Source organism: Rhinolophus hipposideros (assembly GCF_964194185.1).
Source record: "Rhinolophus hipposideros genome assembly, chromosome: 10".
NCBI lineage: Eukaryota > Metazoa > Chordata > Mammalia > Chiroptera > Rhinolophidae > Rhinolophus > Rhinolophus hipposideros.
Window position 1 is genome coordinate 69,687,984 of NC_138056.1, and position 24,467 is coordinate 69,712,450.

The 24,467-nt window shown below is 34.4% G+C and overlaps 1 protein-coding gene and 1 pseudogene across 2 annotated transcripts in view; one reads left to right on the plus strand and one right to left on the minus strand.

The window, feature by feature from the left end:
• The window catches only part of ARHGAP42 (Rho GTPase activating protein 42), a 257,496-nt gene that overhangs the window by 194,957 nt on the left and 38,072 nt on the right, over positions 1-24,467 (plus strand). The window contains exons 7-12 of the mRNA XM_081061952.1: positions 8,059-8,163; positions 10,132-10,261; positions 15,180-15,280; positions 17,045-17,154; positions 20,682-20,760; positions 22,129-22,168. Coding sequence (XP_080918078.1) covers positions 8,059-8,163; positions 10,132-10,261; positions 15,180-15,280; positions 17,045-17,154; positions 20,682-20,760; positions 22,129-22,168 — 565 coding nt within the window. The remainder of the gene's footprint in view (positions 1-8,058; positions 8,164-10,131; positions 10,262-15,179; positions 15,281-17,044; positions 17,155-20,681; positions 20,761-22,128; positions 22,169-24,467) is intronic.
• Positions 19,235-20,078, minus strand: LOC308504153 (small ribosomal subunit protein eS1-like; annotated as a pseudogene). Its single transcript has one exon. The product of its transcript is annotated as a small ribosomal subunit protein eS1-like (transcript).

Genomic DNA, 24,467 nt, shown 5'->3' on the forward strand with positions numbered 1-24,467 from the left:
TCTACTTGCTGGCAGACTTCCTCTGAGGGTCTGCCTGCCTCTTGGGATTCTGAATTTTAACTTTTCCTGACACTAAACTGTTAAAATACCCTCATTAATTCTGATAGTTTTCCTTCATACTTTGTTTCCTGTTCCCATTCCCTTCAGATACTGTGCTGGTTTGCTGCATTGGTCTTCCTTACACTTGGAATGTAATAATATGTAATTTTCACATATGTAATAATCTTTTCACATCTGTGATACGTGTCTCGCTACTGGAGGAACATGCAGGTAGTCTGTTTCCCCATCAAAGCCTCTTTTATGGTCCATCCTGTCTGGGAACAGTGAAGTAGACCATCCTATCACAGGATGGTGACACATCCTGTCACATGACATCAGGTATACAAGGAGACGATTGTAAAATCATTTGCTCACAGGTGATAAAAGGAATGATAAGAATTTATGAATTCCTGTGATATTACATGTAAAGAAGTGGAAACTGTCCTTCAATTGAAGTATGTTTTCTTCGTTCTCTCTATCGTATCCCAAACTGGGATGGTCTGAAAAGTCTTCTGTAATGCATGCCTTTCGTGTGACACCACAATCAAAATTGATGTTAAATTTGTCCTTCTTCCAAAATATTTTCTTGGCTGCTGTATTTTCCTATTAGAATGTCTGGCCAAACCAAATAATACTGTCAGTTTAGTCTCATTCTCATTTCTAGCCTCAAAGTCTCTTCCGTGGGGTTTTACTTAATTTCCATTTCAATAATGAGAAGAATAGAAATGGGAGCAATGAGACATGGGCATGTTGCTCTTTAGGTTATGCATTTACAAATTAATTTGGAGGAAAAAAAATTTAATTTCAAAAAACAAAACTCCCAGGAGCTATACATACACACACACAAAAAACACAGGATACTTTAATATCTTTGCAGTTTTTATTCTGCAGAAATCCAATTCCTGTTGCATTACTGTTTCATATTGCAGAAATCTAGCAGTCTATTCTAGTTTAGCCCTGATTTATTTAACAAGCATTAGAGAAAATAAAATAACAAAGGATGCGACTTACAAAGATTGTAAGATATCAAATAAATAATAAGTCCTGGTGTGGTTTGCATTAAATAATATTCTTGCTTTGCAATATTCATTTGAGGTAATTTTATATTGTTTCAATTAATGTCAAAATCCTACTACTTGTTATAAAACTTGTACAGAATATTCAGGTTATGTTAGAAATAAATATTCCTACAGAGTCATTATTTCAAGGAAAGTCTAAAACATTGAAAAAAAGGGTCATTTACATATTTTTAAAATAAAACTATGTTATTATTTTGTAAATCAGCTTTTTGAACACAATTCTCCATTAGCTATGTAATTTTAATGGCCAGCTTTTTTTCTTTCTTTTCTTTTTCAGTTTATCACATTTTATGTAGAAAGTGATTATAGCTCTCTGGTGATTTCTAGACCTGAACTATCGAGTATGGTAGCTACTATTCACATATGGTTATGGAGCATTTGAAATGAGGCTAGTCTAGATTAAGATGCACTGTAAGTGTGAAATCCGTACTAGATTGCAAAGGTTCAGTACAAAAGAAGTTATTAATACTTATTTTACATTGGTTACATGTTAAAATAATAGTATTTTTAGTAATTTTTAATTTCACTTGGCTTTTTTTTTTTTTTGGCATGTTGCCACTAAAAATTTAAATTTTCACATTGGTTTGCATTTGTGGTTCACGCGTTTCTAGTGGTTCAGGGTGCTAGACCTCATCCTGTCAGATTTGCCAACAAGACGTATGAATTCATGTCCATAATGGGGGGGGGCGGGGGGAAGATCAGAGAGAGAAACATCTTCTCCGGATTTCTTGATAATACAACTGTACTACTTCTCAGAGTTGACTGGAGCTTATGAGAATTTTGAAGGATTAGGGGAGAGAACTTGAGAAGTTAACTGAACAAAGCAGCTTATATGAGAGAGTTGAGCCGTAGTGTATCAGAAGTATATTATGGTGCATGAAAGTTTGTGGCTCAGAAAAGAAAAAGAATCTTTTTATGCCTGAGCCCCCTGAATGCAGTTCATTCAGCTGCAGTTTGTATATGTTTTCATTCCATCCTGTGAGAACAGTTAGTTGTGACTACTGTTTTGTGAGCAGCTACTATGTGCTATGTGTTTTCTTCATGTTACCTCACATAAATTCTCTAACACTTTATTATTAGGTAGTTGTTATCCTTCCAAAGGAAGTTAAGTCACAGAAAGTTAGTTATCAGTGGTCACAAATCTAAAGATGGTGAGAGCCAGGAATCTAGAACCCAAATCTGAAGTCACTGTGCCATGTATTAATAACTTACTGGCTACTTGATACAAAAATTAGTCCCTCACTATATTTTCTCTGACCAAATAAAATGGATGAGCCTATAAAAATGTATTGTAAAGCTATTTTAATTTTTTAAATTTAGAAGAAGAAAATAAGAGGTTGAACTTTACTTTGGTAAAGGTAACTGAATTAATGCACATATCTGCTCATTCATTCATTTGTTCTTCCCTTCATCTCTCATCATCCTATTTTAAAGTTGTCTTCCCACTCCACAGTTGACCAACCAATCACTTTCCATGTAGAGAAAGAAGTATAATGGCTGAGTGGGAATAAGATGAAATTTGGCTCCAGCCTTACAGCTGTGCAATTTTGGCACATTTTCAAACTCTGTGTGCCTCAGGTTTTTGTTTGTAAGTTGGGGGTTAAAATTGTATTTAGTTCTGAGGATTGTGGTGAGGCTCAACCAGGGCAGGTTACGTGGAGGGCGAGTGCCGGGCGCATTGTTCGCATCTGTACGCTGTCAGCTGTGTGAGCGCTTACCTGAACCATTCTCACTAGATGTGATGAATCCATTTATTAGTGCGGTTCAGAGCCAGATGGAGCTTTTCAAAAACACATTTAAAATTTTTAACATGGTTCAAAATATACATCTAAATTCTGTAAGAGTATTTTCATATTAGAAGATTCTTTTTAGACTTCATTTTAGTCTTTTTGTATTATGTTTAAAATTAATATAAATGAAAACAAACCCTTATATATAGGAACTAAAACATACCGCTTTTCAGACTCTTAGTCTGGTAAGTTTAATTTTACATCTTTTGCTGAAGAAAATTTGACTTAATTTGCATAGTGTATTTTGGCTCATTAGCTTATTATATTCTGAAGTATACTGTAGAATACTTTTTGAGTTCTCTAAAAATGGTTGACTAATTTCAAGCTGAACAACAGCTACTGGCTAAGTTAAAAAAACAAAACAAAAAACTGTCAGATAGTATATAGACCTGGAGCTCTTGAAAGTTAAACCTTTTTTGTGTGTTTTTTTTGTTTTTCCAATATGATTGGTTAGCTTTGATATAGAAAATTTAAGTTAGGGTAAATCAAAGTGAGCAAGAAGGGTACCAACCCACTCAATGGGAAAATTCAAAGTGAGCAAATAAAACAATGTCATTTTTAAAAAAAACTCTGTTGGACTAAGGTTAAATTTCTATCCTACTGAAAACCTAAGTGCAATCATTCTATAAAAATGAAGCAATAAAGCTTTCTGTAGGTCACATACCTTAAAATAAAATCTGTGTTGGTCCTTTTATTTAGTTTTAGGTACTGTTATTCAAAAATCTGAAATTTGTAGTAGTTAATGAGTAAAATTTTGGAAAACTAAGACAAAAACAGTCTCTTTAGCTGGAAATCAAGCATGGGAAGGGCTAGTCTAAATGTAGCTTCTGCTGGACTTGAATCACCTTGCTGGCTACATTATCTTCTTCATTGAGCTGAAAAGATAAGCTGACTTTATTCTTCATTGCTTCTATTCTTCACCACAGAAGTTTATGTCCTGTGACTTCATCTGAATTCCATCCCTTTGCTTAGAAATACTCCTTCAGGAACTTTAATGATTCTTCACTGCTGAACAGTATTATATGGCATGAGTTGAAAAAGTTTCGACTTTTTTAATTAATTGAATCAATGTACATATATGTCTATTCATTCGTTTGTTCTGCTATCCTTCTTTCATCATCCTATTTTAAAAGTTGTGTGCCCAGGGTACAGGTGACCAATCTCATTCTATCCTTGGTGCTCTTTTCTCTTCAGTTTTCTCATGTGTTCTGTTAGGTTTTGAAACCTACCCATTTCCACTCAATAAACTCCTATCCACATCTATGCATTGGACTTAAAGCACTTCCTGGTCTTTTTGAGTCTTTCCTCTAAGATGTTTATCTCTGTTTCCTCCACATAAGGAATATCAGACTACAGGTTTCACTCAGGCCTGACACTTGTACAGTGAAGACTGATGCCTTGCCTTTGCCCTATTTTCCAGTCTTCTTGGGGTTTCAGTGGCCAAATGTAGAGGGTCTACATAAGATTTTGATTTCTTTTAGTGCATTATGGTGCTCTATGTATGGGAAGTGTTTATTTTATTTAAAAATAGCCTAATTAGAATGTAATTCACATACTACATGATTCCCACTTTTAGTTGATTTGTTATTTATGGTGTGAAGTAGGGATCCAACTTCATCCTTTTGCCTGTGGCTATCCAGTGGTCCAAGAATAATTTGTTGAAAAGACTGATTTTCCCATTGAATGGGTTGGTACCCTTCTTGAAAATAAGTTGACCATAGATGTGTAGGTTTATTTCCAGACTCTCAAATCTCTTTCATTGATTTATAGGGCTATCATTGGGCTAGGATCACACTGTATTGACTACTGTTGCTTTGTATTAAGTTTTGAAATCAAGACGTTTGAATCTATTTTGTTATTTTTCAAAATTGTTTTGACTGGTTTATGTTTGTTGCAATTTCATATGAATTTTAGAATCAGCTAGTCAATTATTATAAAGTCAGCTGGGCTTCTGATACATCAATTTGGGGAGTGTTGCCATCTAACAATATAAAATCTTCCAATCCATGAAAATGAAATATTTTCCTTTTATTTAGAGCTTCTTTAATTTCTTTCAACAATGTTTTGTACTTTGCAAATTATAAATTTTGTACTTCTTTCTAAAGAATTTATTCCTAAATAGTTTATTCTTTTTGAAGCTCTTGTAAATGGAATTGTTTGTAAGTTTCATTTTCAGATTGTTCATTGCAAGGTATTAGAAATACAATTGATTTTTGTATATTGATTTCGTATCCTGCAACGTTGCTGAGCTTGTTTATTAGTTCTAGTAGTCTTTTTAGTGGATTCATTAGGATTTTCAGTGATTAATTTCTTAGGAGATAAGGAATGAATCACATCATTATAAGAGCCTTGACGTCCTTGTTGTTCTGCTAAGTTCGGGCAACAGTCATCTGAAATTACTACATCAATCATTGGTTTGGGGATTCTTCTGCTCACTCCCAGGCTAGCTCAACCCCTTTTCTCACATTTCTCTGCCATTCACTGGTAACTATGAGCCCTTAACGCTTGAAACCTGGTGATTAATGGGCTGGGAAATTGTGAATATTTGTTCCTTTGCTGATTTGTAATGGGTTTTTCAAAATGATTACTTACCTATAAATGCAGTATTAATTTTCACAGTCGGTCAGGTTATTGGAGTGACAAAATATAATTTGACTCTAAAACCCTTGGGAATAATAAAGTGCTGTATAAGTTTTTCCTGATTATAAAGGTGACTGACTTTCTTAATATTGAAACCTAATCTGTCTGCTAGTTTGTAATTGTTATTGTTATTATATTAAAGGTCAGGATTAGTTTAAGGTAAATTGAGACACAGTAGTCTTTTCCATACCAATCCACCCACTCAGGCAGATTGAACAAAGAAGAAGCCACGGTGAGAAATGCAGATCTTCAAGTTTCAGGCTGTTGTATATTAAGTTCCCTTAATTTAGCATCATGGAATTTATTGTGGATAAAATGAATCAGTACATATTCAAACCTAAAAAAGTTTAACTTTGCTACCATCTAGTGGTAGTTATTTCATGCATTCTGTTTTTATTAGACTTTCTCAAACCTGCTTCCAAAGTAAATGCAGAATGAAAGGGTGATTCTTTGTATATAATTTTTTCTGTGCTTTCCAAAGACTTGTACATCCTCTAGTGGGTGTTCTGCATAAATTGTTAGAGTAAAACATTTGTCAGCTACTTAGTGTATCTGAATTCTGCAAAAAGATGCCAATAGAATTACTTATTTAGATGGATATTGGGGAATTGGGTGTTCCATAGGAAAATGATGACAGACTTTTTTTTTTTTATTAAATTTATTGGGGTGACAATTGTTAGTAAATTTACATAGATTTCAGGTGTACAATTCTGTATTACATCATCTATAAATCCCATTGTGTGTTCACCACCCAGAGTCAGTTCTCCTTCCATCACCATATATTTGATCCCCCTTACCCTCATCACCCACCCCCTAACCCCTTACCCTCTGGTAACCACTAAATTATTGTCAGACATTATTTTTTATAAGTTTAATTGAATTCTTTGTACTTAGGATGGTCTTAGAATAGCATCTTCCTTGTATGGCATCCAGTTCATTAGGCAGTTAATTTTGGACCATTTATAAACATTGAAACATTAAACAGTATTCCTTTTAACAACTTCGTAAACTATTATTTGGATATTTAGAACACTAGTGTTCTTTCTCCTTATACTTTAAAATATTTTCTTATTTTTGTCTATGAAAACTTCTAAATCTACATATCCAAGCCCCAGTTAATTAAAGCTATTTTCTAATCCAATTTTAAGCCATAGTTCTTTTTAATTGGGCCACAATATGTACAGGTTACATATTTTAAATGATGTGATAATTTCATCTACTCGGTCGTAGCCTCATTTTAGTACTGGAAAATCTATTGACTATTTAGCTGTGATAATTTTCAGTTGACGTAAAATTTACAGTGTAAAATAATTCTACAAAAACCAAATGGTACATTTTGACACATTGTCAGGGACTGTAACGAGAAGGAAAATCTTTAAAATAAAATAACTTAAATCCAATTTGAAAGTGTGTGCTTTCTGAAATGAACATAATGATGATAGAAGTTGACTTGTTATAGGAAGAAAAACCTTAGGTTATTTCTGATAGAACCAGAACTTAACCTGTTGGAAATCAACACACGTACCAGTCAATGTTTAGCTCAATCCCTTTCCTTCCCCAGACAGAGGTAATGACCAGATGTTATTTACATATAAAAATGGTTTCAAATTGTTTTTTTCTCTTAATTTAAAATAATATCTTACAGACATATTATGCTGTTTGAATTAAAAAAAAATTAGCCATTTATCAAAAATATTTTTTAACTTTATTGTTGGAAGAGATTGAGGAAGAGATTAAATTGGTGGACAAGTTTGTGAAATAAAATTCCAGTGAATTAAATGAAAAAAATAATTTTTCAGTTCTAACATGCTATATTAATAACTGTGTCCTGTAACTCCAGGGAGAACCACTCTTACTGCATGAATAAAACATTAGAAATAAGCACATATGAATTTGGGATTAGAAGGCTAGGATCAAAGAAATTGTGCTTTTCTAAAGGAGATTTTACTGTAACGCTTCCGTGAAAGGTCTGTGTATGTCTCCTGTTTTTGCTCAAATCTGCCCTGTTGTCTGTTATTCCCACTCCTTGCTAAAATGTTGTTTGTTCATTTATCCAAATCACTACCGCCACCTTGTGATATCATCCTTAATTTCATCTGGCCAAATCCTAATTCCTTCCATTAGGTGCTTCTTATCTTTAATTTACTGGTTTAGTCTTCCTCACCTCTGCACATGATTCACCTCCCTGTTTTGGTTAGAAGCTTTTCTGGAGCAGAACCTATGTCACTTTGGTCTTTATCCCCATTAATGGTCTCTCCTTAATGTTTGTTCAATGCATTTGAATGTGAGAGAAGTTAACATGACATCTGTCCATGACAAGACTCAAAAGTGAAATCACCATCTACTAAAAAAGGAAGTGAAAATTAGCTTTTGTGGTTTGTTTCACATCCATAGTTTTAGATGAAGGATTAAAATGAAATATAATTCCCCCAATTTATTTTATTTGATCACCTTTTGTAAAAAAAAAAACATGTTTTCATGGTTTCTTTTTTATCTTTTTATTTTTGCAGCTTTTGTCATTCCTTCAGGGTTTATTTACTTTTTACCACGAGGGATATGAACTCGCCCAGGAATTCGCACCATATAAACAACAGCTGCAGTTCAACTTACAGAATGTAAGACTATACCTGTTCCACTGCCTTTCCTTAGCGATGGTCACAGCGCCACTAAGCTGTAACCAAGCCAAACCTTGGCGTCTTTCCAAAACTTATCTAAGTAGAGTAAAACCTCGCTAATTTAGAAAAGCCACATCATAAATTTATTTGAAACTTTTTGGTTTTTTAGCTACAGGTTGAAAGTACACCACAGAAATCTTAATGTTAGAAAAAAACGTATACTAGAAAATTTAATAAAAATAAATGTTACTGAGGTGTGGACACCTGGAAGTTTGGAAATGTTTACCTTATATTCAGATTATTTCACTGGGTGACCTTAGGCTAGTTTTATTTCCTGAGAGGACAGCACTTCTGTATTTATGAAACAAAGGTTATACTTGACCATTGTAAGGTACTACCCTTGAATGAAATTGTATATATCTGATATTTATTATTTTCAAATAATAAATTTGAGCATGGTTTGAAAGATTCAAAAGTAACTGTTTTAAAGCTTAAGTGAGAATTATTTACAAACATCATATCTATTTATGTCAGGGTTGTTTTTGGAAAGTTATCTCATCATTCCCCTTGATATCTCATTCCATCGTTATACAAATTCTGATTTTCAAATGCTGAACACCACTTACATTAAAAAAAAAAAAAAACTCAGCCAGTCTATTTCTGCATTACCAAACCTGACAAATTATGAAGTTCTTATTGTTCAGGGTTTTGTATAAATGAAATTATTTCTGAAACCCTGTGTAGTTCTCTATAGCCAAAATAATTTGGAAAGCTGTCACTTAATTTTCGATAAAGAGCTTGGTTTTCACTGCTTATCTGATTTTTGCCATTGCGGAGATGTCCAGTAAATAGAGCTATGGATTTGGAGTGTCCCATGAGAAAAATATAATTGGATTTATTCTACTTGTGTTTTGAGTTTTAGCTTTTTATTTAACCTAGATTTTTCTAGCAGAATCGATTTCATATGCAATTCATTCCATTGTTTTTCAATACGGAATGCATTTGGGCTTTTTCAGTAAATGTTAAAAAGGAAAATTATAAAAGCCAAAGTATGTTTATGATTTATTTTCCCATTTAATGTTATTTTAATACTATTCCTGGGAATTGAAAACAGGTAAAGAATAGGAAAAAATTCTGATCCTTACATTGAAAAGAGACTGGTAGCAAAAGTGGCAATTAAGAAAATTTAGTTCTTTTATTATGGGCCATAACAAAATCTTAGAGTTCGGTAGTGATGATTTTTATGTTTCCAAATGTGTATTGTTGAGATAACATGGCTTGCATGCAGAGGAGGTTTTCACAGAGAAAAGCCTTGTGCTTTTTATGTCTTATCTCAAGTAAACTTGCTGTTATGTGAGCAGGCTATTTCTTGCTATTGCTAGAACTTGGGAACCTGTTCATTTTTATGAGTTAATTTTATACTCTTGATAACTATGCTAGGATTTCTAGAAACCAAGGTAAATGACATTTCTTCAAAAGTGTTTGGAATAAGGATGATGAAGTTTTTTTTTTTTTTTTTTGTGTGTGTGTGTGTGTGTGTTTTTTAATGAATGCCACGTATTTCAAAAGCATGTGAATTTAATTTGTTTTTATCCCCTATAAGAAATATAAGTCACTATGTATCTGCCTTTTTACCTTAGGTATTAGTGATTATAAAATTCTATTTAATAAACATTGCGTATTTTTAAATGCTGTAGTCAGCCCCTAAGTAATAGAGTTAAAGCGGGAAATAGTAAGAAACACACACAGATGTAAAGAGAGACCGCAGAAGGTCAGGTAGAAAAGTTTCACTAAAGCCATTCAGAATCAGCCATAGGACTCAACACAGGGAGTCATGGATATGGGTGGGTAATGCTGAAAGAATCAAAGTAATTCTTTGCACAACTTGCAGTGTTGAAACTTTAGGCTGGAGAGGCGTCAAAACTGGTAGATAGGAATGAATGAAATTGTTATTTCTGTTTACTTAAGACAAGGAATAATTTTGAAAGTACTCGACAAGAGGTAGAGCGGTTGATGCAAAGGATGAAATCTGCCAACCAAGATTACAGACCACCCAGCCAGTGGACGATGGAAGGCTATCTTTATGTCCAGGAGAAGCGTGAGTCACAAAGATATAATTTAATATCTTATAGTTGACGTTCTGTATCCACAAGATGTGACATAGTTAGTATTTTTTCCTTCAAGTAGGAAGACTGAAATCCCTTACAGCTTTATCATATTTAGTCTGCTCTGCCACCATCACCTCCAAAGTGAGGAAGTTGTTTCACATTTCTCTTAGTTGGCATATTGTTGAACTTGGAACTTAGGACCTTTTACTGATGATAACAGTAACATGAGTTCAATTTTAGAATTTAATTATGATATCTAACTCAATTTCAAGTTTGATGGAAAGTTGAAAATCAAAGACTTTTATCAGGATGAATCATCCTGGTGACTGTGATAATAGTTTCCTCTCCAGCAGCATTATTCATTGAATTCTGTGTTTTTAGGAGTAAATTAGGCAATTATGTAATGTTGGACATTACATAGGAAATACGCATCAGACCCAATAGAACGCTCTTATAATTGCCTCACGCTAGGAAAGTTTTTCTCACAAAATTTACTAAAAAGCCATTCCAAATTGTATAACTAGTGTCCTTTCTGCATGATATTTGTCATTAAGTGGAACCAATCTGACTCAATTAACTCTATTTCAAACCAGATATGCCCTGAAGCACCATTCTCATACTCTCTGTGGTAAAGGGACAATTGTTTTTATTTTCAGTCCATCAGGGACTAATGTTTTTGTAAAATCCAAAAGCCTGTGCTTGGATTTTTCAGTAATGTCAAATTGCTGTAAACGTTTTGGAATGCTTATCTCCACTTTCTATACTTTCCCTGTTTATTGGGACTCACAAACCACATGGAGTAGCACTGCTCTAAAGTCTCCCTGTCAGTAGACAACAGTTTAATGAAGTTGTTTGGTTAGTAAGATATTATAGTTAATGGGTTTGGGATGGGGAAGCTGACGATAAGAGATTGGCTGTGCAAGTTTTTGACATAATGCAACATGACCACTAAAACGTCAGCCCATTTTACAGTTGGATACCAGCAAATGATGCTTGGATCCAATAGACGAGGCAGACATGTATTACTGCATGGGCTAGATGGTAGAGTCCTGCTAGCTCGGGAGATCTGGGTTCTGGGATTTTCTCTCTCATAACTATCTACCTTGACCAGTCTGTTTTCAGATGTTAAAATGATAACGCACCTTCTGTGATGGCCCCTTAGCAGTACGTGACATTTTAGTTTCTTACAGTAAGATGCTCATTCTCTTTTTGGCATTCTCTTTTTTGACGTCTCCTTGCTTCTGAGATATTTTCTATCTTGATTTTCTCTGTATCTGCCTGTATTATTTTTATAGCTTTAGTGAGGTACACTTGACATAATAAATTGCATGTGTTTAAAGTGTACAATTTTTAAGTTTTGCCATACGTATGCAGCTGTGATACCATTCCCACAGTCGATGTAAAAGAACGTATTCTTTGCCTTCAGAAGTGCTCTGATGCCCCCAATATAAGCCCTACCTCTTTTCTTTTCCCAGTCACCATCCTCCTCCCTTCCCTTTATCTAGGAATTTAAAAAGAAAAATAAAGGGGTTTATATGCAGTGGGTTTATATGCCTTTGGCATTATTTCTGTATGAGGGACATTCAGAACCCCTTTCCACTTGTAATCTTTGAAAGCATTTATAATTCGAAAATTTGACCAATCCTTGAAGCCTTATCGATCGTGCTATTGCTATCACTGAGTAAGTTCTGTGGGGAACAGAAAATGAGATGAAGAACTTGGCTTCAGGGTGTTTATTCTGTAGTGGAAGGCACAAGACAAACTCACCAGTTAGCAACCAGTGATCAATAGTAAACATCAGAGCTATAAATTGAGTGATAAATGGAGATGAATGTGACGGGGCAGTAGCAGGTCACTGCAATTTGGAAATAGAGCTCCGGTGTATGTAGAGATGAGGTTTTTATGGTACTCTCCTCCAGGCATAAATTTAATCGCATTCTAATAGACTTCAGTTGAACCAGGAAGAGCATGGGTTCCAAAGTCAGACAGAACTATGTTGGCATTTCATGCCCACTACCAGTTAACTGGGTGATTATGACTACTTTCTGAGCTCAGTCTCATTTATAAAAGAAGGATATTTATATGTATCTTGTAATGTGTTGTAAGAATTCGAGATAATGTATGTAAAATGTCTCTATTATCCCTACTGGTACATAATAATATTACTATGCTTACCATGAGCCCTTACTACTCTGTGCAATTTACATTTACCTCATTTAATTCTTAAAATAACTCTTAAGAAATATTCCTTTAAGAAGAACCTGATTACATACCTTATTCGATGAAGAAAGTAATACCATTTGCAGCTCTTAGGCTCTATTTTCTTGTATGTAAAATGATATTTATAATGGCTGACCTAAAAAGTTCTTAGATAAAATTTTGGCAGTTAGTAGGTATTCAGTGAATGTTAATTTCCTCTCATTCCACAAACAGCATCTCAGCAATCTTAGATGATTACTGGGTAAGATGATTAACTTGTTTTATTTTGCAACTTTAGAGCTATAATAAATTTTTATTTTCCCAGACTTTTTTTTTAGGGATGTCAGAATTGCTAGCCTAAGAACATCTGCCCTGGCCTAGTGCCAGGCAAACTTTAAAGAAAGCAGCATGTATGTGCAGCAGACTTGAAGATTAAATGCTTGAGGTTCTGAACATATGATGGAAGCAGGAAAAAAACAACTCAGGTCTAAAATGTCACCAGAGCATTGAAGCAGCATTATTTAAAAATTATGGCTAATATTGCTCTAAGTAGTAAAGTCACTATAAGGATTTCATCCAATCACTTTCTGTTAATTAGCACTAAGGCTTTAAGTATTTTACAGCACATGTAACAGAATTATCAACAAGTATTGTTAAGTATTATAGTGTACAATGTTCCCAAAACAGAATTGAAGTTAATTGCAAGAATCCTTTGTGATTACAAAGTGTATAGCTGTACCCCATAATTTAAAAACTTGGAGTGGTTTAAGTATTAAAGCCATGACACCGAGGGCACTGTCTTACAGAAAAAAAATTCAAATGGCTCATAAACACTTTTCTCAAGGGGCATTTTTTCATTTCCATTTCTTGCTTTTAAATACATGGTTATGAAACCAAGGCAGCAATAATATTGTACATAATTGTTGCTAGAAAGATCCAGGTGTCAAGCAGGATGGGACCCTAGATGGGGAAGCTATATAGAAAACAAGCTCCTTTTTCTTTCTTTTTCTTTCTTTTTTAATTAAATTTATTGGGGTGACAATTGTTAGTAAATTTACATAGATTTCAGGTGTACAATTCTGTATTACATCATCTATAAATCCCATTGTGTGTTCACCACCCAGAGTCAGTTCTCCTTCCATCACCATATATTTGATCCCCCTTACCCTCATCTCCCTCCCCCAACCCCCTTACCCTTTGGTAACCACTAAATTATTGTCTGTGTCTATGAGTTTTCTTTCTCATTTGTTTGTCTTGTTTTTTTGTTGTTTTTGGTTTATATACCACATATCAGTGAAATCATAGGGTTCTCTGCTTTTTCTGTCTGACTTATTTCACTTAGCATTATACTCTCAAGACCCAAGCTCCTTTTTCAACCCACTCAGCCACTATGCCGTTTGGATGCAGGATAATTGGTTTCCTTGTCTCCCCCACCCCGCCCCCTGCTTGGTCATGGAAAAATTGAACTCACAATGCATGCCTCCACCCTGATGAAGGAGCAGCATCCAATTCCTTAAGGAGAATATAGGACAGTAACATGGTGTGCTATGGGAAAGAGTTGTGCAGTATTTATGGGGGAAAAGAAAGGAAGCATTATGCATACATAGCTTTTTTTAAATATAAATAGTGAAAATTATTTTCATTTTTAAGGAGTTATTTGAATTCACATTTTTTCGAATTAGTGATAAGAGGAACTATCCCCAAGGTCATCAAAGTCTTAGAGAAAGATGAGTCATTTATTTCTTCATTTATTTGTCATTTATTTATTGAGTGACAACTATATGTCTGGCCCTGTTTTAAGGATTAAGAACATATTAGTCAACAGAACATCACACTTTCCTGCTTTTAGAACCTTAGAGTCTGGTGGCACAGACAATAAATAGGATAAATTACTAAAATTTATTTTATTTTAGAGAGTGATAACTGCTAAGAAGAAAGTAAAGCAAGATAGATAAGAAACATCAAGGTGACGGTGTTGAGATATATATCCACAAGAAAGGCAATATTAGAAAGGTGATGTTTAGGACAAGAGCTGAAGGAAGTGACAGTGCAAGTCATGCAGATAACTGGAGAGAAAGTAGTGCAGGCTGGGGGAACAGCGAGTACAAATGCCCTGGGGTAGAAATGCATTCACTGTATTCAAAGATCAGCAAGGGGGACAAGGTAGCTGCAGCAGAGTACATGAAGCAAAAGGTAGTGAGATATGAGGTGAGATTGATTATGAAGGGCCAGATCATTTGGGGCCTTGTGGATCGTTGGTTTTTATCTGGAGTGATGTGGAAAACCACTGGAGGGTTTTGCACAAAGGAGTCAAATGAGCTGGCTAAAATTTTTAGCAGGTTATTTCTGGCGGTTTCAAGAGTAAAGGAGAAGAAGGAGACTGATTACAGTAACTCAGGCTATTATTTCTCATTCTTCATACTTCTATGGGATATAAGTATACCCCTTTTACAGATGAGACACCTGAAGTTCAGAGTAACTCTTGAGTGGACAGGGTCAGAGCTGCAAATAAAGCCAAGTTGTTTGATTCCAAGACACTCTACCTTACATCACTTTCCCTCCATACTGGACTTTCTCACTTGCACAGTAAAAGTTCCAAACTTGCGTGGTATATGGAAATGCTCAATTGTGTATCATAGCATCAAAAATGTACAAATTTAGATACAAATCATTTATTAACAATCTGTACTGTTTGTTTCCTTACATTAGGACCACTTGGTTTTACATGGATTAAACATTATTGTACATACGATAAGGGAAGTAAAACATTCACAATGAGTGTTTCAGAAATGAAATCAAGTGGGAAAATGGTGAGTTGTTTTTTTTTTTTTTTGAGCTTATTCTTTAAGAAATGTAAGTAAAACAAACAAGAAAGAAATCACATATGCTTGTTTTTCTAATAAATATGTACACGATTTTTAAAAATTGAAAAGTCAAAAAAGTTTCTTTCACTTTAGTGATCTTGATGACTTAAAAAGAGTGGCCAGGATTTTCTTTTACCTTGGCCATGGAATGTTTATTAGCAGTTGAATTAAATATGGTAGAATACTGAGTAGAATACTCGGTGGAATACTGAGGTGTTATCTCATATCCCAGGCACAGAGTTGTTTGTCTGTGCTGTTGTTTGGTAGTTGCCCAGGAGGTACTGTCAATGTCTGGACCAGACCCAAAGATTTTGCATCTTTCCCCCACATGGCCTCTGGGAAGCTGCCTTTGCCCCTGCAAGCCTTCTCATCTTCACTGTGACTGTGTACTGTTTACTGAAATGATGGCCCACAAAGTTTGAGAAGAAATTGATCGATGTTCATTTACCCCAAAAGTAAATTGGTCACTGAATGTCTTGCATGGCTAGTGAGCAGTATGGGCCACAGAGTACCTTAAAGATTATTTAGTCCGTCCTTCTTTGAACAGATTCGAAAACCAAGATGGTAGAAAGTAAGTGACTTGCCCAGCTAATTTGTAGTATAGATCATGGCAGGTAAATAAATGGTGATCTAACTTAGACATACCCAAAGACATCAGTTGAAACTTACTATGTTTGGACATTCATTAGAGTCTAACAATTCAAATGGAGAGACGTCAAATAAAGGAGAACATACCAGAGAAAAGACACCTTAGATAGCCACTATCATTAGAAGTCATTAAATGCTTTAATCACACCTGGTTTCTACTCTAAAGGTTTCATAAGAAAAGATACTGCCAGAAAGTCAACTTACGTGACAGTCAGTGAGCTAATAACAAGTAGACCAAGCCAAAGTTCTGTTAATAACTCTATCAGATTTGCAACTATAGACAATAGAATTAAACATCAGGTAAACATTCCCCTTAAATTTGACTGGCATCTCAAGTACAGAAGAGAATTCTTATGTATTGAGCCTGTGTTAGGTCCTGTCCAAAGAGTTTTAATTTTAGTTTTAATTTTAGTAGCAGAGTTGCAGTTTGTTACAAGCAAAGCAAAGCAAAGCAAAGCAAAAAAAAAAAAAAGCATACAAAAAAGTATGTATGATGGCAATAGCATCATAACAAGTATATACTAGAACTTGATTATTTTGGAGCCAGATCTTTGTTATTTTGAGACTTGGATTCAGCTATCATTTACTACTTGCTACAAGGTGCGAACACAAAGATACACACACAATACTAGTCTTTTAGCCATCTAGGGAATTTTGATTCAGAGTAAGTGTTGTATCCTGACAAGCATTCTGAATATCTAATTGTGACTACCATAATTCTGTAATTTCACACCTTTTCTAAATCGGAAGCATGTATATTGTAGTATAAGTTAACATTATAAGTAAATATGTTCAAGGGTACTAGACAGGCATGTCACAGAATTCTTTGAATAAAATGTGTAAATACAATTAATTTATTAAGAAAACGTTGAGTATATTTTAATCGGGCAGTTAACATCAGGCAAAAAGTCTTTTGTTTATAGGACAGGGTATGATTATGATGTTTATTCATAACCTGTACTCTAAGTTGATATTTCAGTGCAGCAACTTTAAATGATGTATTTAATATTTTTCAATTTACCTTGTCATCGTGTCAATAATGTTTTCCCCTTTGTGTTTCAGAATGGCCTTGTTACTAGCTCACCAGAAATGTTTAAATTAAAATCTTGTATCCGGCGAAAGACAGATTCAATTGACAAACGATTCTGCTTTGACATAGAAGTAGTTGAAAGGTTTGAACTTTTCTTTTCACTTTATATTTAATTCTATGTTTTGATACAAATGTGAAACAGCATGCATATGCTGCTTTTTCAGTCTCTTTTTAAAAACAATATACATTTATTTCATTCTTTCATGTATGCATTGAACAAATATATATTGCTTGATGCTTTTAAAAAAAATCAAAAAACCCACCAGACACAGAATGCTAGCAAAAGTAACATCTCTCAAAGAACAATCAATATAAATGATTGCATTAGGGGAAAGTGCATATGTGGACTTGGGGTCCCCATCACAGTGAAGGAGCCTGACAGCATTGTTCACAGCTCCTGGGTCAGCCTGTTTATAGACTTTTGAGGCCTGGTGCCCTGGCTTTCAAGGAATAATAAGACACAGCTGGCAGTGCCATAAGCTTCCTTCAGCCAGTGAAATTCAGTGTCTACCCTGTGCAAAGCCCTGTTCTGGACATTCTTAGCCGTAGGATATTGGGAGAGACATAAATGCTGTGTGCCTGAGTTTAGTGGGAATATTTAGCTCTACTTCTTTCTTGTATCAGTACAAGCAGAATAGAAACAAAATATGAATGGGTATACATACTTCTTGATTTCTGTTCTATTCCGTGATCTGTTTTTCTCCTCCTGCAATACTACAATATTTTCTGAATACTCTAGCTTTGTGTGTGGGCACTCTATATACTATCACATTATATATATATATATATATATATATATATATATATATATATATATATACATACACTCTTATATGCAATATGTACTCTAGCTTACATATAATATAGCTTGTAAGTATCTAGGAGGTCAAGCCCCTCACTTTATGCTTCTTTAAAATTATGTTACCTATTCTGGCCCTGTGTTCTTATGTTGTGGATCTACTTATTAAGTTCCTCTTCCTCGCCAAAAAAGTCCTTCGGGATTTTTAAGTGGAATTACGTTAAAGTTATTAATCAATGTAGAGTTGAACTCTCCTTAAGATTTACATCTTTTATTTTTTAGATTTATTCTTGGATTTTTTTTTTATTGCAAATTTTAATAGAATTCTTTTCATTAGTAGAAACTTTTTTTTTTCTAAATGGTTGAGACTATTGTATAGAAAGGCTATTAATTTTTTTATAAATCTGTATCCAACATAGTTGTTGAATTTACTGGTTTTAATAGTTTTGTGGTAGGAACTTCTGGTTTTCTATGTAGACAAATACCAACTTTTTTTTTATTGTCAGCCTTGTTATATAATCTTGGGGCACATTGTTAAACTGCTTTATTAGTTGTCTCATTTGTAAAATAAAGATAGTAAGTACCTACCTCAAAGCGTTGTTATGAGGATTAAATGAAATAAGACCTAGCCAGACCATCAGCTCTAATGCGTCTTTTGAAGCAAAAAATTAATATAAGACCGGGTCTTGTATTATACCATGCCATACCATACCATACCGTACCATACCTTCATATCATTATCATATCATTATCATATCATCCTTGGTCTTATATTAAAATATGACCAGGTCTTATATTAATATTTGCTCTAAAAGATGCATTAGAGTTGATGGTCGGCTAGGTCTTATTTTCGGGAAAACATGGTGGTAAAGGCAACATACTTGCAACACAATGCCTGGCACATAATAAACAGCTAACAAGTATTGATTGTTTCTATTTTTCTATTTTATTATTGATAGTATGACACTGACTTAAATTTGCAAAGATAAAATTATCTTGATCTTTATATATGTTTTCCCTTTTCCAGTCAAATTACCCGTTTTCCTATTTACAAAAGAGATATTTGCCTTTATCACAGTTTTAAGTCTTTCCAGATTTTTAAACAGACAGTATTTAAATGAAATTTTCTTCTCGATGTACCTCTTCACAGAGCCCTTGAATTTCCTGTTTAAATTTGAATTTATTTTCTGAACAGTCTATACAGCTAACTATGTTAATTTGACTGGTTTTGGATTTCATGTCTTTTTCTCTTGTATTGGTTCTCTCCCTCCTTTTGTTCACTCTTTCTTTCTTGAAGTACATCCTCAAGTAAATATTTTAGAATGGGGTGCATGGGCCACAGTTTTGTTTTGTTTTTTAAACATCACCAATGGGTCTTATTTGTCACTGTGAAAAGTATGAATTTAACAGATTCTTGGACTGGGAGCTCATATCCATCAGCTCGTATTCTATCCATCAGTTCAACTTTAGCACTTGTCTCATCCCCAGTAGCTTTTCCAGAACTGCTACCTTCACCATGAAGCTCCATGTGTTTTCCAAATTCAGACTTGGGCTTCTTCAGCATTTTGACTTTTCTAACAAAGACATCAGGGAGCAGATAAATAGATTGGCAAGCCTTTTGTATGTCTTTTCCAGTGCTATCGGGAATCAATTTATTGACCTCTTCTTTCAAGTCATTTGTCTGCACCTCTCGGGTTATGATTTCCATCATCTTTTTCTGGATTTGGCAGACATGTTGATGCTGAACATCAGAGGCCTTCCGAATCTGATTGCTGTGTTTTTTAGTAAACCAACACAGAATAGATAAAGCAAATAACCATTGGTAGTCTTAACATCTACATGAGTTTCAGTCTCAGTCTGCCTTTTTTTGACTGGGAAGCACATTTTGTCATTGGTAAGATCCATGCCGTGGAAATTAGGCAGTTTTTGCCCTGAACATTCTCAGTAATTAACCTGAATTTTCTAACTGCAACTTCCTCATTCTGCAGATCAACTAAGCTCACTTCAGAACGTGACTCTTGAGACTATCAGATGCAATTTTGGTTCTTTGAGTTCTCGTGACTAGTGTTTTCCCAATATTTCTAATATTGAACATAAGCTGGTGCTTTCATATCATAGCAATCTTTCTTAGAAAATGGGTCAAACACTTTTTTCTTGGCTCTCATCTTACTGCGTTTCGTAAGGCGCTTATTCTTGCTGACCACCATAATGCTGCTTAGAGAGTCAAAAGGGACAATTATTTTTAAATGAAGCAATTTTAACATTGTGATCATGGTGTAAATAAACACTTTGGTTTTAGTATCTTCTTAATAATTAACTAGTTATGATATGAGGCTTTCCGTATTGCTATGTACTCATCGTAATTATTTTTAGTGACTAGATTATACCACATTGGAGTCATAATCTTAATTATTCTCATATTGTAGAATGTTTAGGTGGTTTAGAATTTGAGTGAATGTAGCTATCATCCTTTTTGGTCATTTCAGAGCAAATAGTTTGAAACTATCCTCCTTCAGACTGTCTTATACTTGGAAAACTTAATAATTTTACTATCTGTGATCTTTAGAATTAAAAATATTTGTGTGTGTGTGTGCGTGTGTGTGTGTCCACAGTGATTTTTCTGAAAGGTACCTGTAGGTCAGTCTTTTTTTTTTTCTTTTTTCTTTTCTATCTTTCTTTTCTCTTTTTAATTTCTTTTTTCTCTTTTCTGATTTTTCTTCAAATTTTACTCTTATAGTTAAATAAGAATTTAAAAAAATTATAAATGTATAACAAATAAATTGAGTATGTAAAATATTTGTTTTTAATAGGCATGGGATCATCACATTGCAGGCCTTCTCAGAAGCTAATCGTAAACTCTGGCTCGAAGCCATGGATGGGAAAGAACCAGTAAGAATATAACACATTCTATAATTTAGGTTTTAATGTTCTAATAATTACAAAGTATATCTGAAATTTTTATATGTCTGTAGTGTATTTGAAAATATTAAAATAGCAAATCAAAGGAGTGTAGAGACTCTTTATTTTTCTAGTGTGGTCTCACTCACTGGCCCATGACACCGACTGTCTAATTTCTCAGGAGGACTTTCAGGACTAATTTAAAACCCTACAATTACTTTTTAAAAAATTACTTATAATCATTAATTTGGCTGAACTGACTGGATGATTTTATTCAGTTAATTATTGAGTGTCCTCTCTTTGCAAGGCCTGTGCTAGGCTTTATGATCAGTGTGACAAACAGGGTTCAGGGGAAGAACTAATCCTATAGTCTAGACTGTTATTGAAACGTCTTATTTGATAAAACTGCCTGTGGGTTGACATTTTCTCCTCATCTATATCTTTATTTGTCTAATAGTTATTTTGATATTGGCATGATAACTTATTTAAAGTCATTAGAGAGGTTTATGTAAAAAGGAATAAATCATTGATCACTGTTTTCTTTATGAAGAACAAGGCATTAGATGGTTAGATGGATGAGTACACAGAGCAAGTAGGAGGCCCTGTTCTGTCCCTTGAGAACTATCCTTTATATGGCCAAGAAGAGCCTGGGAAGGATCTTGTGCAAGGTACCGGTATAACAATAGGGCTGCACAAAATGTGGTTCCCAGGCTTCAAGACTGTCCCTCATATTGCTGTGTTTCCATTCCGCAATAAGATGAGTGCAGAAATTATGATTAAATATCTGGAAAATTTTGCAGCAATTTGAAGAAGTGATTTTACATTTGTTGAACTTCATAAAAAATTTGGACTCTACATCTATTCTTTATTATATTTGTGATATTTTAATTTTATTGTAATTTACAAAAATAACAGTCAAGCACAGGAAAAAAAATTAACTAAACAACTCGACTCTTTACTACTAATAGTTGAGAAGCAAGCCCTCACAGAGCAATTTTAGAAGACACATGGAGAACAAAACATTAAGCAGATACTTTGAGTAAGGAGCATCATGAGGCGAAATTTATCATGAGATACTTCCTGAAGAAAGAATATTGTTATGCATTATGTTAGGGAATAGAGTGAGACGTGTAAATCGGATGGAAAGGGGTAGAGCTGCCCAGGAAAGGGCAGCCCAGGGATGGAAAGGAGTGGCAGGCAAGGCTGGTTACAGGTTGGGGAGATGGTACTGTGGCTGCAGCAGTTGTAGGACCTTGAAATCAAGACACTCCCTTTGTGTATCATACAAATGTCACCCTGGTTCTCTTCTGTACTGGGTCATTAACCGCAAGTAACTGATAGACTTTCCTTGTTTTTCAGATTTATACCCTGCCTGCCATTATGAGCAAGAAAGAAGAAAGTAAGTCATTTTAATCAGTATGTAAATTTTTATCACAGTTATTTTTATCACATAGGTATTATGTGATATTAAGAGTTAATTCTGGAAAAATAATAATAACACACCACTGATTGGATAGTGCAGCAAATTTGAAATTTTCAAAGAGTTTTCTCATGTTAAAACCACTAACTACCAGTGTTACAGTAACCAAAATAAATTTTTATTTCTTTGTTGTTTACTTATAGGTACATACCTTTCCGTATCCCAGAAAAAGATTTGAGGCATTTGCTACTTAGTTTGAAATTTTTGTTTTTTAAATGGCAGTGGAGGGCTACTTTATTTTATTTTCCCTTCTCCAATTTACAAGACTAAAGACTTGAATACTTTATGCTGGGTTTAGGAGATTTTGCCCAAGATTATGAAGTGTAAGGACATTGTAATAACACACAGGATATGTAGGAACGCATATATCACTGTATTTACTGAATTCTTAACATTGAACCATTCTTAATAAACACATTTTATGTATTTTCCATCACATTCTGAATCCTTTTTTAATTATTTGCCACCTTTTACCCGTGTTATTTTAGTATATTTTCAAGAGTGAAATTTGGTAAATCAATAACATAATTAGACAGCTAGTTTACAGTTAGATCTGCCTTGATATTCATCTATTTTCTCTTTGTTTCTCCCCTCATGATTAATTTAAGAACTCTGTTGTTCTCTTTCTCAAGGCTAACGATACCTCCTTAATCTACTTAATTAACAAAATCCTAACCTGGAAAGGGCAATTTATTAATCCTCAGTCACCCAGATACAGGAATAAACATAAAGTCCCCGGCCACGATAGTCCAGGCCCAGTCCGGACCAGTTTCATTCCAGAGTCCAGAGATAAGATTATCCTAAAACAGACCAGACCCCAGGAAGTGATGCTGACCAACTCCCCCTTTCCTTTGTTCTTCTTGTGTACCTATAAAACCTTCTGCCTGGTCTAGGACCGGGGAGATGGCCTTTGGACAGGAGTCCGCTGTCCTCCCAGAATGCCAGCATTCTGAAGAAACCTGCTTTTCTTGCCACCAACCTTGTCTCTCAATTTTTAACTTTTTCAAGTGGCAGGCAACCAGACTTTAGCATGGTATCACATGTACTTTGTGGCATTAGATTATTTGACATTTAAAACTGGTTTGTATATTTGTTTCTAAGGCTATGTGTATGTCTTTTAAAGCAATTTCAAGTTTTATTTAACTCAGTTAACTTTCATGATGTCTAAATTTATTTTTAAAACAGATTTAATAACCTTGACTTTTAAATTGCTATTAAAATACAGGTTACAATGGAGTAAAGATAAAAACCGGGAAAGTACTCATTTGAAAGTCGTAAATATTGACTGAAAAAGCCTATCCTTTTAACAATGAAATTCTTCCTAGTGATTGATTTTTTAAATTATCAAAAGAAAATGTATGATTTATAATACCTTTAATGTTAAAGACTTTTAAAAAATACTTCCAGTTTTTAGTCTTGCATGCCTTTGTTTTTGCTAATCAAGGGAAGTGATTAGTATAAAATCTTTCATTGTTCACTGGTATCTAATCACAGAAACATTAACCAATAGAGTTTTGAGTACTGAATGTTCATTCTAAACAACTACCTAAAAGCCTAAGAAGTAATCTGTTTTATAATTTGCATTTGATTAGAGTTTGAAAAGTGTTTTCTAACATTGGTTTCATTATTCATATCCATTATAAAGACAGTCCTTTCAATTTCAAATGAACTACTCAAGGATGAATCCTTATTGGAAAACAAAGTATGCACGGTATTGAATAAGGAGGGCTTTTGAATGGGGTCATGGCCAAGTCAGTCAGAATATGTTTGATACTTAATGCACCTCTGGAACTCAGGTTTCTAGCATAAGTAGGAAGTTTGAATAAGAAAGTTAGCAAATGTACTTACGCTGTGATGGAGGGAGAAGGTACTGCTTCATGTCCGAAAAACTTTCTCTTCTGGAAATCAGTTTTCCTGTAGTCTTAGCCAGCTGACTCATCACTATGCCATCACATGTCATTATCAAATAGTGTGTTTTTCAGAAAAATAACTGTGTAGAGTACATGTGTTTGTATCATTTCTTACATTCTGGCTTTTGGTATAATGTGTTAGTTTCCTGCCTGGTTCTCTGAGCTTCTTGTGACAGGACACATCTCCCCTTCTCAGTAATGGAGTCAATAATGCCGGCCTTCTGTGAGATGTGTGCTCAGCACATCATTGCTCTTATTCTTACTCTTTGAGCCGGCAGGCTTTTATTGCCCAATGGGAGATTTGGATC